The following is an 18,099-nucleotide window of genomic DNA, read 5'->3' on the forward strand; positions in this document are numbered from 1 at the left end:
TTAAAACAGTGTATTTCCCGGGAATGCATAAATATCGTGGCGGGCTTGGGAGGATAAGGTGTGAAAACCTGACATCGCAGCTGGCCCTCCCGCACTTAGTGCCAATCAAGGACGATTCTGCCTCAAATAAAATTGACTATGTGACTATAAACAGCAGATTCCAAAACGCCGTTCAACAAGCAAAAACCTACCCGGGTGCTGACTGTGGAAGTGACAATGTACCTGGAGTTTGCACCATCACAATAAAGCTGAAGAAGTTGAAAAAAATGCAGGGGCGTTAAAGAGACTAGATTATGAACTACTTAATACAGAGTGCTCAATTAAAGAAAAATTTAAAGTGGGAGTTGAAAACCGTTTCCAACGACTTGACAATCAATATCCTCTTTTTCACTGTCAGATTTTGGTGTATAGTCTTGGATGATGCCAAGATTGAAAGGCTGGACTCCGATTTTAACTCCAATTTATCTAATAAAGCCCAGTAACCCAGTTTGAAACTTCTTCATCTTGGAAGATTCCTGCACCTCTCTCATGTTTTTCACCTCCTGAGTAGATGAGTGTGATGCCACCTGATGTTAAGTTACCTGCATCTTTCCAGCACATTTCATTCAAACCAAGAATGTTGATAAAACATCACTGCACTTGAGAAAATATTCTAGGCAGAGTCTAAACTTGTAGTAGTGTCTCTGTGTATGTACATGCTTCTGCGTGTATAGATGTATGTGTGTAATATAAATAATATATATAGGCAGATATATGTAATGCTGCATTGAGTATTTTTAACATTTTCTGTTTTTACTTCAGATTTCCAGCATCCACAGTATGTTGCTTTCAATTTGTACTAAATAAATACCACGCCTGAATTTTCACAGAGGAGCAGGACTACCATTGGTAGGTTAGCGGAGATCATTATTCAAAGAGACATGTTACCAAAGGTGTTACTCAAGACTAAAGATAGACAAATCATCAGGGCCCTAGGGAATCTTGGAAAAAAATAACAGGGACTCAAACGATAATTTTCCAAGATTTTGTGGAAAGGAAAACTATGCCAGGAGACTGAAAGGTGGAAAATATAACTTTCCTCTTCAAAACAGTGACAGGGATAAATCAGGAGATTTGAAAGTAGGTAGCTTTATTTTAATTTTTGGCAAACGACTAGGGCACTATAATCTTGCATGGAATTACAAAATACTTGGAGAGACAGGAGTTAATTAGGGCCAGTCAGCATATATTTATAGAAATATGATGAACCTTATCAAACTCTTTAAAGAAATACCTGTGAGAAAATGCAATGTATGTGGTTTGTATAAGTTTTCAAAAAGCACTTGATACTTTTAAAGAAGCATTAGTCAGGCCAAAGTTGAAGTATTGTGTACAGTTTTGGGCCTCTTGTTATCAGAAGGATATAAGAGCAATGGAAAAGGTGCTGGTCAGATTTATTAAGAATGTCCATTTGCCAGAAAGATGATAAAGAGATGGCTTGAATTTAAGATGTTCACAAAAAATCAACAGGATATTTGAGAAAAGTTGTTTGCCCAGATGGTGGTTTTAATGTCAAATTTTCTGAGGAAAAGTCCAAAAGATATTGAAAAGGGTATTGGGATTGAGCAAGAGAGTGTTATTATATGAGATGGCTCATGTAGAGAAAAACAGGCTTCAGATTTAATGGGTTGAATGGCTCTTTTCTTGTTGATATATTCAATGATACTTTGGATGTGTGTGTATAGATTTGTACACTTTTTTGTCTATGCCTCTGTATACCTACAAATGTGTACTTGTGTCGATGTATATCTGCATATACAACTGTGTCTCTGTACCTTTGGTTTCACATTCCTATTTGTTTAAATTAAATTTGCAGGTTATAAGGAGAGGGTTCCATAGGGTCAACCCTCTTTTCAACTCGTATCTTAGTAGGTTAGCCAACTGGATATCTAATGTTTTCCCACTTAGCAGAAGGAACAAAAGATTTGTATTTATATAACGTCTTTCACAACCATAGGTCTTCCCAAAAAGTTTTACAGCCATCAAAGTACTATTGCTCTATGATTGCTGTTGCAATGTAGGAAACACGGCAGCCAATTTACACACAGCAAAGTACACAAACAGCAGTATGTTAATGACCAGATGATCTGATTTTTATGTGATGTTGATTGAAAAATAAGCACTGGTCAGGATATCAGGGATAACTCCACCAAAATAATGCCATGGGATCTTCTACATCTACCTGAGTGGATAGATAGGACCTTGCTTTCCATCTGATCTGAAAGGCAGCATCTCATTTCCTCTGCTGAATTTGAGTTTCAGCCTAAATTTTTATGCTCAAGTCTTCAAATGGGACTTGAACACACAACCTTTCAACTCAGGCAAGAGTGTTACTACTGAGCCACAGCTAACATTAGCAGTACTACCTAGAGAGCTTAGTGGCTGGGCAATAGGTTGAATAATGCTCTATGGCCAAGATTTCAGGGTGAATTTTTGCTGGGACAAAATTACAAGTCAAAAATAAATGAAATTATTTCACACTTTCCACAGTTTAAACTCAATGCATATTTATTAACTCAGCCAATATTTAAACCTTCAATCATACAGAATTCAATACATTTTGAAAATACATATGGTGCAGAATCCACTATGTATAGTTCAGATTTATAAGAGTTTCTTATGGCTTTCCCACATAGTGGAGAGATTAAGTGCATTTGATTCAGAAATTACCCACTGATCAGTTGCATAGTCTACTTATAATATTTCTACATTTTTCAATAAGTTTTCAGAACTTTAATAACATTACATCTATTATATTAAAAATTCCATTATATAAACTTTTTCCAAAATGTTTGCTTTACTTATACCTTTTCTCTAAACAACAGTGTGAAGTACTGTTGTGCATTTAATATTTCTTGATCTCTGAGTGCTCTTCCTGTTCACACTGAACAAACAAGGATAGGTTTAGTTCATTCCCAGCTATATGCTGCAGGTTGGAGTGTTGTGTGGGGAACAGGTATCCAAACTTGTAGGAAATACTGAAAACTCTTGTGACTTGCCCAAACTTAATCGTTCTTTTGCCAACTAGTCTAGGAGACAATTTTCTTCTCTCTAGAAAACTCTCCTACTTCCTTCAAAAGTTTCTCCAAAACCCCTCTCTTTGACTGCGCCTTTGTTCTAAGTTCCTTCACTCATTGTTTAATGTCCAAATAATAAAACAACTTGAGTTTTTTTTTACACAGAATGGTTATGTAAATATAAGTTATTGCTGCTGATAGCTAGGGTGTCTGTGGAAAAGATCAACCTCACCACATGTCTGCAAGACATGCATGACCTATTAGCAGATGATTAAAGCAGAAAAATAGAAAGAAAAACAGTTGTGAAATAACTACAACTATATGTGGAGTGCTTCAGTTTCACATCGATATAATTAATTCAAGAGAAAATTAAAAGACTCCAATAGAAAGCAGGGAACACTGAAATATAGAAGTCCTCTTGTAAATCTGGTTTGTATTACTGCCACATAAACTGGTGGTATTTAGGGGTCAGAGTCACTTGCTCTCTAAAAATTGAAGTCCAATAATGATGCGACACACAACATGCTTTTACACAAAAAATCCTTCCTTTTTATACAACTTTCCCTCTTCATATTATTCCCCATTTTGGTCTTCTCCTGCCTCCAGATTACATTCAATTCTCTGTAGTAGCCTTCAGAGGTGCTAGGGGACTCTCAGGCATGTCACTTCTTCTGTCTCCGCTTTCCTACTGCAGAAAAAGAGTTTACTCTTCATTTGACTAGGAGATGCAACAAAGATGGGAAATGAATGGAGATTTAACCTAAGTCCATCTACACTCTACGGCTCCCAAAATCAATGTTCTTACACTCAGCATCAGTGATTACCATAAAAAAGTCTACTGATTTCACACTGAAAAACCTACTTTCAAAAATATGGGCTCAAATAATTAGAATTTGTTATTATGAATTTTGTTATAAGGGACCGTTATGTTTAGTGGTCCCTGAAGTCCGAAGTAATTACACCGTTAGGCTTGGATACTGGAGCTTTCATCAAGTTTATATTTTTACATCTCCCCATGTCTGTGGTAGACTGATACTTTGTTAGTTCAGTACACAGACTGTTTTGCAGCAGTGAGTGCATGTGGTATTCTGGATACTTATGTGTACATACACATGAAAATATAGTTCCTAAATCATTTTGGAATAATATAACAATTTAACAATGATATTTCCCTGGTAACAGGAACAACTCTGCTAGTCAGTTGAAAAAGTCAAAACTGTATATGGTAAACTCCTATTAAATGCCATGAGGTTAAGGTCATTATATTCCAATGAGTGTTCTGGTTCTGGTTTCCCATGTGTTAAATTCATAAGAATACAAAAATCAAGCTTACACTTTTCAACAGAATAGAGGTAAGTTGTTTCATTTAATGAAAATGCAAAAGTTAGGGTAAATTTTAGGCAACACAATCTAAGTTATCATTATGTTGTGATGTCTTCTGCACTGACTGTCAATCACCAGAAAGAACTGAGAGACTCATGTCTCAGTATCATACCTAATGAGAGCTGGACTTTCACTCTGACTTATAGCAGTATTTGAAATTGTAACCTTCGCATTAAAAAACAAACCATAAACTGATTTAACAAGTATTTCTCTCTAAGTAGTAAAATTATAATAAAACTCTAATTAAAATTAGGGACTGTGAGCCTACAGGGGGAGGGGGAGGGGATGGTCCATGAGAGGGGCGAGACTTGGGGGACGAGGGCCAGAGAGCCAGTCTGCATGTGGAGGGCAGAGGAAGATCTATGGGTCTGGAGCAAGAGCCATTAAAGTGTGGGGGTGCAGCTAGAATTAGATTCGTGTGATGGGAGAGAGATGGCCAGGGGTGTGCAAGGGATGGTCTTGGTGTGGAGCTGGGGAGGTCTATGTGAATGGAATGGCGGATGTGGTGGGGAGCTAGATGGCTGTGTTTGGGTGAGGGGCAGGGGTGTGGTTGCGGAGTAAAAATTTGTTTTTGAGCAATAGCATAACACATGTAATTGTGGATTAGAAGCCCATTTTGCACTCCAATAAATGAGGAACAAAATTGGGTGAAGTGCAAAGAGGGTTGCAGACTTGCTGGTGCCTGTTTTGCACTACAGTAAAAACAGAAAGTTGCATTAATATCCATCTTTAACCTAATAAAATGTTCCAAAGTGCTTTATAGGAGCATTGTGGAGCAAATTTTGACATGGAGCCACATTAGAGCTAATAAGTCAGCTGACCAAAACCTTGGCCACAGAGATAGGATTCAAGGAATTCATCAAAGAGCCAAGACTTGCCTTTAAAGGAGGATGGAGTGGTAAAGAAACAGAGAGACATATGGAGGGAATTCCAGAGCTCAGGGCCAAGGCAGCTGAAGACACAGCCACCATTAGTGAAGTGATTAAAATTGCGGATACTCAAGTTGCTGGAGTCTGTAGTGCATAGGGATCACGGGGGTTCTGGGATGGAGGAGATCACAGAGATTTGAAGCTGAATAATACGGTGGTGGGTGTTGGGGGTATGGGTGAGCCCCTCACACCCCACCCCTGGAAAGAACATCAACGTGGAGCTGCCATCAACCTACCCCGCAACCATAAAGCACTGTGGGGTAAATTAATGAGGGCTGAGTGGGACTTCCGCTCCTCATTGGGGTAAATGTCCTGCTCTCTGGAGCTGCTGGCCAATTGGATTGGCCAGCAGCTCCATCAGTCCCGGCAGCACCAGGAAGGCGTCTGTAGATCCCCGGAGCAAGTAAATCCAGAGACTTAGGCTGGGAGGGTTTGGGTAGGTTAGGGAGGGGGCAGGGGGAGCGGATGGGTTTAAGGGAGGGAGTAGTTAGGAAGGAAGAGGGGGGTTTGACCTAAGTGGGGGGCCATCCCATAATCGGCAAAGGGCAGCCCCCAAAGAGTGACCCCCCCCTTCCTTCCTGCCCTTTAAACATTCAAATTAAAAAAATGGGCTTCCCACCTCCCTACTGCTACCCGCATCAAACATTTTATCGTGTGGGCAATGTATTATCAGGGTTAATTGGCTTGATAACAAGCCTAATTGACCCTTAATTATTTATTTAAGTATGGCAGGCGGGGCTGCCAATTTTGGTGCCCGCCCCCCAAACATATTATGGGGGTGAGCTTGGGGGTTGGTGGGAAGGCACTGGGTGGGTGGTGCCCACCCTATTTTACCTGCCCCCCGACCCCATGGGAAACATGCCCACTGGTGGCATGTAAAATTCAGTCCATGGAGGAGCAAGGCCATGGTGGGATTTGAAAAGATAGATGAGAATTTTAAAATCGAGGCATTACTCAACAGCAAGTGAATGTAGATCAGTGAGCACAAGACAAATTTATGCCCAAAGTCTCAAAGAGCTTTGTAACTATTTATTTTTAACTAATTTATCCTTATTTACTTACCTTTTAACAAATATCATTGACATTTTATTAGGTCTAAATTAAGTGAAAATGATGTCATCCATGTATCAACTCCAATCCTCATAATAATACCAATAGCAGATCTATGCCAGAACTATATCAAATCTATACCTGTGCTACTATTGGAATCACTTTGTACCCTGATTAGAGTTATAGATAATGCATATTTTATTGGGTGCAACATTTCTTGTACACTTCCTGGAATGACAGCAGCTGTAAAAGAGAACTATTTTGACTCCACATAGATTTCTCATTAAGAAAGGAACTCATTTCTATATATAGTCATACGGACTCGAAACGTTAACTGTATTCCTCTCCGCAGGTGCTGTCAGACCTGCTGAGTTTTTTCAGCTATTTTTGTTTTTGTTATATATTTCTACAGCCTGGTAGTTTTTGCAATTGAGCCTTTGAATTCTAAATCCTGAATTATTAAGTAATTTTGAAATGTCATTCATCATTTTGGGGTAAGTTTTAAAATTTTTCCCATACAACAGGATGGAACACCACACAATAGAAGTGCCCTCTACCATACTTAAAGAACCAGTCCTTCCCTTTAGCAATATCTTGATTCATTATAGAGTAACTTGGACCCTGGACAATAAGTATACAATGCAGAATGTCTATATCCACAACCCAACGGAAACAGCTATTGTTGGAGACAACAGTTAAGAAATGAAAATGAATGGAATATAAGGCATAATTATACTCAACAAGCACATTACTTTCCCTTATTAGTGGCTTGAAAACCAAAACAGCACCAGACTTGTACTGCAATGAACTGAAAGCTTTCAACTTGCATGATGAGACCAAGAATAAAGGAAGACTGATGGATCATTAAAAGTTGAACACAAATCATGCTGCACACTTATTCTAACACAGGTAAATGCTAGGAACAAGCCTATTCTGAGAAACTAAAGCACTACTACAAGGAAGGGTGGAGTAAATTCTGGAAAAATACAGTACTTCATTTATCGGACTAAAAACAATTGCTTCACAGATTAGAAAGTTAGAGGAAACTTCTGCACTGTGTAACATGCATAGATACTGAACTTCAGTTATTTTTTGCTCAAGTTCAATAGGAATACGAACTGCTTACATCTAGCAGGATATTTTCTGGTACAATATATTCTTATATCACAATATATCATAATAAAAGTGTAGTTAAAATCTTTTCTCCATTAGGCTAGGTTCAGAAAGCCCCAATCTCAGTTGTCCATGATCTTTGGGGCTTGCGAGTGCTCAGGTTGCTTGTCTGACTAGAGGGATTAAGTCGTAAGTGTGTTACAGATGGAAAAAGTCCCAAAGACCCAGGCATGGATGCAGCAGTCGTATGAATGTTGCTGGAATTGGAAGCTGGTGACAGCAAAGGTGAAGTAATTTGTGGAGATACAGCAACACCAGTCAACATCTTGTTGGTTGAGCCCACATTGGACAGAACACCAGGAAACGTGCACGTCATGTTGGACAGGACTCTATGAATAGGTGATGCCAGGTTTGACAGGAGATTGAGGCTGGATGATGTCATGTTTGGGAGAAGGCTGTGTGTGGGTGACATCACAGAGGATGCTATTTTGTCAAGAGGAATTCCTCTCAGAGATGAGGTGGAACATGCTAATGTAGAGCCAGTAAGGAAGGCTGGGTTATGAAGAGTGTCCCTGCATGGTAATTGTCCTCCTTCTGCTGTCTGTGGGAGCAAAGTAGTTAAATGGTGGTGTGGCCAAGTCCAGGCCCGGTGGATCAAGGAAGCTGGTGCCAATGGTGTAGGCTCTATTTCAGATACATAATTGTTGAGATGAGATACCAGACGATCCTTTAGTGGATCAGTATTGTCATGGCCTTGAAATCGTTCAAATGAGCTGAGATACCTTATGACTTCAGCGAGACATTCTCTGAATCCCATACTTCTGTAATCCACGGCTAGCAAGTGAGGATCAAAATAGCCTGTCAGTAAAATAATTATAGTTAGCATATGATGGAAAAGGATTCAGAAAAGCCTTGTTCATTTGTTAATTTTGTTACATTTTAATATGTACTGTAGAGTGACCATCTACAGCATTAATTACAATAGTCCTTTAATGGGTTTGGGCTTTGCATCTGCTTTTTCACAACTCATAATGCAATAATTTCATTAAAATAAAATTTATCCTTCTTCTGAATGTTCATGTTTATTAATAGATGAAGCATAAATTCAAAGAGGTAATATTGACATTAGGATAAATTTCAAGAGGTCCAGCCTATGCAACCTCATAAATGTAGTTTTATATAGAAGATAACCAAGTACATATTTGGACGACTGTGATTTGTTTTGATCAACCTGTAAAAACTGCAGAAGAAATCTGAAGGGAAGAAAAGTTCTATACAAAAGTGAATTTGCTGTAACTGGAAAAAATACTAATGAAACTAAGTTGTAAGTTTTTAAAATCATCAAAAAATTAAAATTGGATGAGTTGAAAGAAGCCCTCTGTGTTGAATCAGGAGTGAACTAGGAATTATAAATTAAGAAAATGGTCTGGATTTTTCAGTCAGTGGTGAAGTGATGGCACTCAGCATGGATGTCAGGTACAGGAATGGTTAAATGCAACGTAAATATTTCTCTGTCTCAACCATTGACTTTGATCCTAATTTTAGCAGAGCACCCCTTCCTTACTGCGTAAATATGATGCATTTTTACCAATAGTAGGTTGCCATCCTTATAAGCTCTCCAAATCAAATTTGCAGTTGATGTTGAATTTATACTACAACTGTAACATTGGTGTAAAGCTAAAGAGCTTTGGTTCAAATTCAGTCATGGCCTAACTTGACCCTGGAGAAAGATGGAGTTAGCTTGAGCCTCACTCCAGGTTGTTGCATTGTTTGGTCAAGTTTCAAATTTGGATTTGCATGACAACTTTAGTGTTGCTGCAAAGCAAAACCACTTTGCGTGGACACTACAGTTGTAGTGTAAATAACAATAACACCAACTTATTTCTAAATTGTAAGTTGGTTTGTGGCGGATGCATATAATTCCTCTTTTACAGAGAAAGAGCAAGAGTGCATAACTATTTTTGTTGTTGATGTACATAACCTGCCCTCATTTAACCATTTAAGCCCTGATATTATTCTGGTGAATCAGTGCTCAGTGACGCTGTGCTCCTGAAAGGGTCAGGTGCTGAAGACTGACAAAGGATTAGGTACATTTAAAGTTTCAGAGCTGTGTCTCCACAATATGACCCTGATCACGGAGTGCAAGCGAGCTGCCCTCAGCCAGTCAGGAGTCAGGCATTCACAGAGGCTATGTGAAGATCTATGGGGTGTCATCATTGTATGTCATCACCATCTTCTTGGAAAAGGAACTATTAGGGCTTCCACTGTGCCTCCATGACAGGAGCCTTATCACAAGAGCAAATGTGCACTGCCATCAGCCAGAGTCAAATATTCAAAAGTGCAATGTGAGGATCTATGATGTTTCCTCACTGCATGTTGTCATCATCCTCCACATATCTCCCGAGCTCGCCTGCCTCATATGACCAGTGCAACAGCCTCATCGCCGGCATGATAGCCTTCGAGGAACTCCTCACCCTCATCCCTGTTGACATCCTCCTCATCGGAGGAGACATCCAGCTCCTCCATCTCCTCCTTAGCTAGCTGCTCTTTCTGTTGCAGTGCCAGGTTGAAAAGGGCGCAACAGGTGACAATGATGCATGACACCCTCTGTGGACTATAGTGCAGGACTCCACCAGTCCACTCCAGGCACTGGAACCTCATTTTTGGCATCCAGATGGTTTGCTCCACCGAGGATTCGAATTGCAGATGAGCCTTGTTGTACCTTTGCTCTGCTGCAGTATAAGGCTGCTACATGGTTTTCACCAGCTATGTCCCCAAGGAGCCAACCCTGCAGTCTCTGTGGACCCTGGAAGACTTCAGGGACCTGAGAATGATTGAGAATGTGGGAGTCATGGACTCTCCCTGGGATCAGTGCGCAGACCTGCAGGATGCATTTATGGTGGTCGCACATCAGCTGAACATTTAGTGAGTGGAAGCCCTTGTGATTGTTATAGTTGACTACTTATTGCAATTGAGATCTGAGTGATATGTGAGTATAGTCGCTGGCACGCAGCACCTGTGGGAAACCTGAGATCTGGGCAAATCCCAGCACTCTTGTATCTTGGCTTAGTTGCCTGCCTTCGTGAAGATTGTGTCTGTGATCTCATGGATGCATTTGTGGGTGGAGGCTTGAGATATCCCACAGAGGTCACCTGTGGAGCCCTGAATGGATCCACTGGTGTACCGTGGTAACTTTCACAGCCACTGGAGGTGAATGCCCTCCATGTCCCCATGGCAGCAAATCCTGCAGTGGCTGGCAGATGTGACTGACTAGTTCCCTAAACATGTGCAGTCATCACTACACTGGTTCTCAGTCATTTGCAGGAATGAAAGCAGTGTCTATAGACCCTGAGGCTAGCTAGGCACCAAACACCGATAGTTCAGTGACTCTTCAGCAACTTGTACAGGAGTCGCAGCTGCACCTTCTTCCTGAGGGTGCTGCTCCTTCCTGTCGAGCCAGGCACCTCCTTCACTCTCTTCTCCATCGTCTCTGCTCTCTGTATGCCACAAGGCATACAACTAGGTCACCAGGCTCTATATTCCTGATCTACTCCTCATGCAGGATGGAAGAGAGAGATGTGTGGGTTAGCTTGGGTTTCCTAAGAGCCTCCCTTGGTTAAGTCTGCCGGCCCCTTAATGCATCCCAGAGAGTGCTGGCCACCACTTGGAATGTCCAAAGTTTAGTGCTCTGCATGACTGCCTGAAACCCCACCCACCTCCACCCCACTCCCTGATAGATTGGCAGCAGCTTTACCCATTGGACTGCATGCTGTGCTCTAAGCTCAGGCGCAGGCATTCTCCTAACCTGCACTGCAAGGCTGCACTGTTAGCTTGAACCATGGAGGAGACTGGTCCAAACCGGGATGATGACATTGCAAGGGGCTTTGAACGCCTCCACCAGTGACTGCTCCATGGCCAGCTTTAGGAAGGAGATTGTACAACTTGCCCAGTTGTCCAATTGTTCTGCAGTCCACTAAAACACTTATTAGTTTGCAGTCTGTGCCCAAAGGGTGAAAATCTTTGGAGCATTCGGTGGCAATTTCATGCCTTTGCATTGCTTAAGTGGGCAGATAAGCTAGGGTCCTGACTCCAAGCATGTCAATGTGGCTGTGCCTGAACTGTCTCAGCTATGGAGGAATTCTTACCTTATGCAAAGTTTACTTAATGCGTGGCTGCTTCTCTGCCCCATCACCCTGCGCATGCTTGTGCACTGCTGTAGTGCAACCCTTGCCTCCCACCCCAAGTCGCCTCAACCGCAGGGCAGCCCTTGCCCCAGCACCACACTGTCAGCCAGCAGGGAAAGAGCGACTTGCCTGTGCCCTCGCCTGAATGTGCGGCACCTCCACCTTGAAGTCCAACAGGTGATCCTTGTGATCGCTGTGCAGTTTTACTGTGCACTCACTTCCGAGTTCCCCTTGAAGTGCAGCCCTCCAAGTGCATGCCTTAATATGCTGTTGTGAAACATGTTGGTGTGATCTACTGTGGGGGGATAATGCTGGCGGGCTGGGCTTATAATAATATGCAGATATATTACAATGCGGTTCCTGACGTCTGATGGTGGGAACTGCAGCCCGCCATCGACGGGCAGAGTGGATGATCGCAAACTGGTTTCACGATGTTATGAAACTGATTTTTGGCCTTGTCGCCATATTGGCCACTCACGCTACCAAACATACCAGTCACCAGTGGGCGTGGAAAATTCTGCCCAAAGATTGTGAAATGCTTCAGGACGTCCTATGGCCATGTAAGGTATTACAATAAATGCACGTCCCTTATTTCTTTAATACGAAAGTGAAAGTGAAGGCTACAGTTGAGTGTGGTCACTTTTATTCAATTGCCTTCTTGATGTACCATTACAATAGCAAAGACCAAACAAGGAATCTGTGAGGTATTTTTCTCACATAAAAGCTCTTTACCAAGGACACATGGTCCAAGCTGTTTAAAGCACTAAGGAGGCCTTCTAAAGCAGATACTGAGAGTCACAAAAAACAATGAACTGAAATTTGCTGTCCTGCTTCGGTTAATCTTGTTTGACTTGATTGGTAGCTTTCAGCCCAGATTTTTTCATCTGTTAGTTTGATACTCACCAGGAGTTGGAATAAAATAATTAAAGATAATTCATTGTTCACTTGCCTTCCATAAAGAATGCTTTATACATAAAGTTGTATTTTGGTTCTTGGGAAGCAGGCTTGCTATGAAAGCAGATCCCCTCTCCAATATCTAAATCTTCAGCCAATATTGTAACCTTAACCTCTGGTTAATTCCATCTCTGAGCCTAACTGCAACCCGGAGTCTCCCAGCTCAAATTGGTAGCACATAGGCATACATCACTGAAAAGGTAGCATGAGAACAAGGTGATGAAATAACCTTTTTACTCATGTCAATTTCTTCATTTATATCAGTGAGGACAGGAATTTCACCCTGTTTTAACATCTCAATTTTTCAACATTTCAATCTTACCTTTCCCTCCTGTTGCATGGAGCAACTTCAGATGGTCTACAGTCATCTGTAGGATCTCAGCTTTCTCCAGCTTGGATGATCCCTGAGTGTTAGAATAAGGAAACTTCTGTTAATATGAATAGTAATTGTAACATGAACAAAGTAATTAACAAGAAACAGATTTTGCTGCACTAATTACCGAATGAATGAACCAAAGCTTTAATGTGTGAGTGAATGAGCCATTGAATGAATGAAGAAGTGAATTTTGTCTTTCTGTCTTCATGAGTACCATTGACACAACTTTTATCCTTATGAAAAACAAACATATATTTCAACAACAACAACAGTTCAAACTTATATAGCTCCTTTAACATTATAAAACATTCCAAGGTGCTTCATGGAAGCATTATAAAACAAAATATGACACCAAGCCACATAATGAGATGTTAGGATAGATGACCAAAAGCTTGTCAAAGAGGCAGGTTTTAAGGAGAGCCTTAAAGAAGGAAAGTGAAGTACAGAGGCAGAGAGGTTGAGGGAGGGCATTTCAGATTTTAGGGCTAGGCAGCTGAAGGCACAGCCACCAATGATGGAGCAATTAAGATCAGGGATGCTCAAGAGACCAGAATTAGAGAAGCGCAATTACGTCAGAGAGTTGTGAGGCTGGAGGAGATTACGGACATTGGAAGGAATGAGACCATGTTGGGATTTGAAAACAAGGATGCAAATTCTAAAATCATGAGCTTGCTTAACTGAGCACCAGTGTAGATCAGTGAACACAGAGGTGATGGGTGAATGGGATTTGGTGAGATTTAGGGCATGGGCAGCAGAGTTTTGGATGACCTCAAGTTTATGGGAGGTGGAAAGTCAGGAGTGTGTTAAAAGGGTCAAGTCTAGGTATTGAAGCCATGGCTTAGGGTTTCAGCAGAAGAAGACCTGAGGCAGGGTAGGGGTCGGGAAATGTTATGTAGGTGGAAATAGGCAGTCTTAGTAACAGTGCAAATATCTGATTGAAAGTTCACCTCAATGTCAATATGAGATGAGGTTATGCGCAGCCTGGTTCAGCCTCAGACAGTTGCAAGGGAGAAGGATGGAGTTGGTGGTTAGGGAGTGGCGTTTGTGACAGAGGTCAAAGACAATGGCTTCAGTCTTCTCAATATTTAATGGGAGGAAATTTCTGCTTACTGAGTACTGGATGTTGGAAAAACAGTCTGAGAATGTAGAGGCTGGAGAGGTTGAGAGGTAGTGGTGAGGTAGAGCTGGATGTCGTAGGCATACCTGTAGAAACTGACATTGTGCTTCCAAATAGTTTTTTATGCAGCATTGATTGGAAACCAATATTTTAGCAGGCTCTTCAGGGAGAACAAATAAATGTTCACTGCCAGTTTTCAAAATGATAGCAAAAATTGAAGTGAAATTTGGAGAAGTAATTTGTAGAAAATAGGATATAAGAATCAGAGACCACTGTGATCTAAAGGAGCCCAGGCTTAGATTGACATAAGGAATTTACTACTTCATGCTTGAAGTCAGTGGCTTTTAGATTACTTAAGAGCATGAAAGACTGAGTAAATCATTCAAAAGATAACTGAATTGATTTCTGATTCTGTAGTTAGTAGAATATCTGCTTGAAAGGGACTAGTGTAAACAAGGAGCTGCCAAGATATTAATATTAGTAAAAAAAAAAAGTACTAGAGAAATTAATGGGACTTAAAATATATAAATCCCTGGACCTGATGATCAAATCCCAGAGAGTTTAAAGAGGTGGCTATAGAGATAGTAGATGCATTGGTGGTCATCTTTCAAAATTTTATAGACTCTGGAATGGTACCTGTGGATTGGAAGGTAGCAAATGTAACTCCAATATTTAAGAAAGGAGGGAGAGAGAAAATCTGTTAGTCTGACATCAGTAGTAGGGAAAATGCTAGAATCTATAATCAAGGATAACAGGACATTTAGAGCATAATGATAGGATTGGACAGAGTCAATGTGGATTTATGAAAGGGAAATCATGTTTGGAGTTTTTTGAGGATGTAACTAGCAGAATAGATAAGGGGGAACTGGTGATGTAATATAGTTAGATTTTCAGAAAGTTTTTGATAAAGTCCCAGACAAGAGATTAGTAAACAAAATTAGAGCACATAGGATTATGGGGAGACATACTGGCATGGATTGAGAACTGGTTAACAGACAGAATAAATGGGTCATTTTCAGGTTGGCAGGCTATGACAATCTATATTGATGATTTGGATGTGGGGATTAAATGTAATATTTCCAAATTTGAACAATGACACAAAACTAGGTAGAAGTGTGAGTTGTGAGGAGGATGCAAAGACGCATCACGGAGATCTGGAGAGGCTAAATACATGGGCAAAAAAAAGGCAGATGGCATTCAATGTGGAGAACTGTGAGGTTATTTACTTTGGTAGGAAAACAGAAATGTGGAGCATTTCTTAAATGATGAGAGGCTAGGAGGTGTTGAACTTCAAATGGACTTGGGTGCCTTTGTTTATGAGTTACTGAAAGTTAACACTGCAGATACAGCAAGCAATTAAGAAGAAGGCAGATGGTATGTTGGCCTTTATTACAAGAGGATTTGAGTACAGGAGTAAAGATGTCTTACTGCAACTGTATAAGCCCTTGGTGAGACCACACCTAGTGTATTGTGTGCAGTTTTGGTCTCCTTACCTAAGGAAAGGTATACTTGCTATAAAAAGAGTGCAAGAAAGGTTGACCAAACTAATTCCTGGGATGGAGGGATTATCCTATGAGGAACAATTAAATAGACTGGACCTTTATTCCTTGGAGTTTTGAAGAATGAGAGATGATCTCTTTCCAACATACAAAACTATTAGAGGGCCTGACAAGGTAGATGCAGGAAGGATGTTTCCCCAAGCAGGGGGTCTAGAACTGGGGACTCAGTCTCAGAATAAGGGGCAGGCCATTTAGAACTGAGCTGAGGAGGAATTTCTTCATTCAGAAGGTGGTAAATCTTTGGAATTCTCTGCCCCAGGGGGCTGTGAAGGCTCAGTCATTGAGTATGTTCAAGACTGAGATCGATAGATTTCTACATACTAAAAACATCACTGGATACAGGAATAGTGCAGGAAAATGGTATTGAAGTAAAAGATCAGGTGTGATCTGATTGAATGGTGGGGTGGACTCGAAGGGCTGAATAGCCTACTGCTGTTCCTATTTAAGTTCTTATGAAAGGAATAGGTTGAAAAATGGTTAGACAAGTTTTAGAAACAGGATCTGGATGACAGAATAAACAAGATGGGTTCCGGGACATTTGCATTGTTCTTACATTATGCTATTATGGGGTTTTAATACAAGTGTGAGCAGGTCTAGTGAACCAAAAATTCCTAAGAGCAAAATTCAAGTGTAATTGTCAGAATCTTTATGGTGCAGTAATATATTAAGTTCCATTTGACAGTATACAATGGTTCTACTTTTATGATTACTTTTAGAGTATTGTGTCATGACAGTGCCAAGTTATACTGCCAATCTGTAGTCAGGAGAAAGCATAGGACTACACAATTATATTTAAAACCATGTCCAGAATTCTGCTAAATAATGAAACATTATTGTCAGTAAAAGACAGGCTGTCCTTAACAACATAGAGTGTGTGGAACTTCTTAACTTTAAAAGTTTGGAAAATTCAATTTGTATTGGTTCAATTATATTGTGTATCTGAAACCAATGTAGAATGAGACTATCTCCTCAATGTGGTCTCATGCAAGAACTGAAAGCTGAACTAATGCCACCGTGAAACATGGAGAATCCTTAGACTGTGTGCTGAAATGAGGACAGCTCTTACTTTTAACCTACTGTCTTTGGGCAGTAATGGGATTCAAGGGTTGGTAGAAACATTGTCCAACAGCACTCAATCAGTTTATGATGTCCATTACTGGCCTTTGCTGACAGATCCAAAGGATGTGAGATTAGGGGTTGGCATTGTACTGTAATATAATATGATTTGCCGTCTTGTAAATGTTATGAAGTAGTTATGGTTATCAAAGCTCTTTGAAGAAATAATAAAAAAGTTAGTCATATATGAATTTTCATGGAATTTTACTGCATTCATACAAATGTAAGTATCTTGTATAAGGTTAAACATTTCAAACTGAGATTGAAATTCTGAAATTCAGTTTTATCTGAACTGGTTAAGTACCTGTTTTTCAAAAGCTGTTGGAACCAAACGACGCAGTTCTGATAAACTGTTATTAATCCTGTCCCGTCTTCTTTTTTCAATAATCTGTAAGAAAAATATTTAGATAGCTCTTTGCATAAAATCGAGTCGGTATTTTGCCGGTCAGAAATAATAATTTCCCACTTACCCCACGCCTTTTCTTTCGTGCCAGAATGTGGGAGGTTGTAATTGGTGAAATTGATCTAGTCACAGGGCTGAAGACAGAAACAAAATAAAATGCTACATTACCAATCGTGACGGCTTCAATGAGTTCTTTTAAATAACATAAATCTGGATGACAAAGTAAGAATCGTTCTTACAGTATGGTATAATCCATTAAACCTTAAACGCCTGTTGTAACATTTTAAAAGGGCATTAAAATTCCATTTTTTAACCAATTGCTCGGTTTATGTTGAAACAAGGCAGAATTGTATAAACATCGTGTTGTCACTTGCATATGAGCAGTCAAGACAAAAAATGTGATGTGCAGCTGTTCCAGTTGTTCTTTCCCTGTTGACCAAAGCCAGTCTGTAGAGATTATTGTTTCTCATAATGCTGACTCGAAAACAAGTTGAGGTTACTGCTGATCTGAACGCTCCAAAAGGTTAACTCCATTAATATCCACTTGGGAAAAGGAAACTGATTTAAAATCGCGGATTCGAAAAGCATCAGCAAACGTTATACAGGTGAAGCAAGAGATTGGGGCGAGATGGTGCGCAACAGAATAGGAATGTAAAACACACAAAAAAAATCAAGTCACTCACCAGTAATGTTCCTCTTTCCCAACGTCAATCATCTCCTCCAGATCGCTGTCGGAGGAGGTTTCATCATAGATCCGCTTCATTCTGTGACTTATTTAAACAGATATATATTATAAACACTCGGGGAGCAATGCGAAAATCCCCAACCACAGGTGTGACTGCAACTCAAGGCTTCCGCT

At 40.4% G+C, this 18,099-nt stretch overlaps 1 protein-coding gene across 3 annotated transcripts; it reads right to left on the bottom strand.

The window, feature by feature from the left end:
• Positions 1 to 2,529: 2,529 nt before the first annotated feature.
• On the bottom strand, positions 2,530 to 18,060 carry LOC121291569 (hairy/enhancer-of-split related with YRPW motif-like protein). Of its 3 annotated transcripts, none has more exons than XM_041212942.1 (6): positions 17,924 to 18,060; positions 17,308 to 17,374; positions 17,142 to 17,225; positions 12,992 to 13,073; positions 8,314 to 8,389; positions 2,530 to 3,744 (listed from the first exon to the last, which is right to left on the bottom strand). In XM_041212942.1, the coding sequence occupies exons 1-6, from the start codon at positions 18,001 to 18,003 to the stop codon at positions 3,699 to 3,701; spliced, it is 435 nt and encodes a 144-aa protein (XP_041068876.1). In that variant the 5' UTR covers positions 18,004 to 18,060; the 3' UTR covers positions 2,530 to 3,698. The 3 variants fall into 3 exon arrangements, with proteins under 3 accessions (XP_041068876.1, XP_041068875.1, XP_041068877.1); XM_041212941.1 differs by having other exon boundaries at positions 2,530 to 3,774; XM_041212943.1 differs by lacking the exon at positions 17,924 to 18,060 and adding an exon at positions 17,480 to 17,718 and having other exon boundaries at positions 2,530 to 3,774.
• Between the last annotated feature and the right edge of the window lie 39 nt (positions 18,061 to 18,099).

This window comes from Carcharodon carcharias, chromosome 19 (assembly GCF_017639515.1).
Source record: "Carcharodon carcharias isolate sCarCar2 chromosome 19, sCarCar2.pri, whole genome shotgun sequence".
Taxonomy (NCBI): domain Eukaryota; kingdom Metazoa; phylum Chordata; class Chondrichthyes; order Lamniformes; family Lamnidae; genus Carcharodon; species Carcharodon carcharias.

Bases quoted from the DNA above. Each gene is read 5' to 3' on its own strand.
- LOC121291569 (XM_041212941.1), bottom strand. From the start codon at position 18,003: ATGAAGCGGATCTATGATGAAACCTCCTCCGACAGCGATCTGGAGGAG. The intron at 13,074-17,141 runs GTACTTAACCAG...TCTAACACTCAG, and splicing joins CAACAGCTTTTGAAAAACAG to GGATCATCCAAGCTGGAGAA. The intron at 3,775-8,313 runs GTATCTCAGCTC...TGCATCTCCTAG, and splicing joins TGTCTCGCTGAAGTCATAAG to TCAAATGAAGAGTAAACTCT.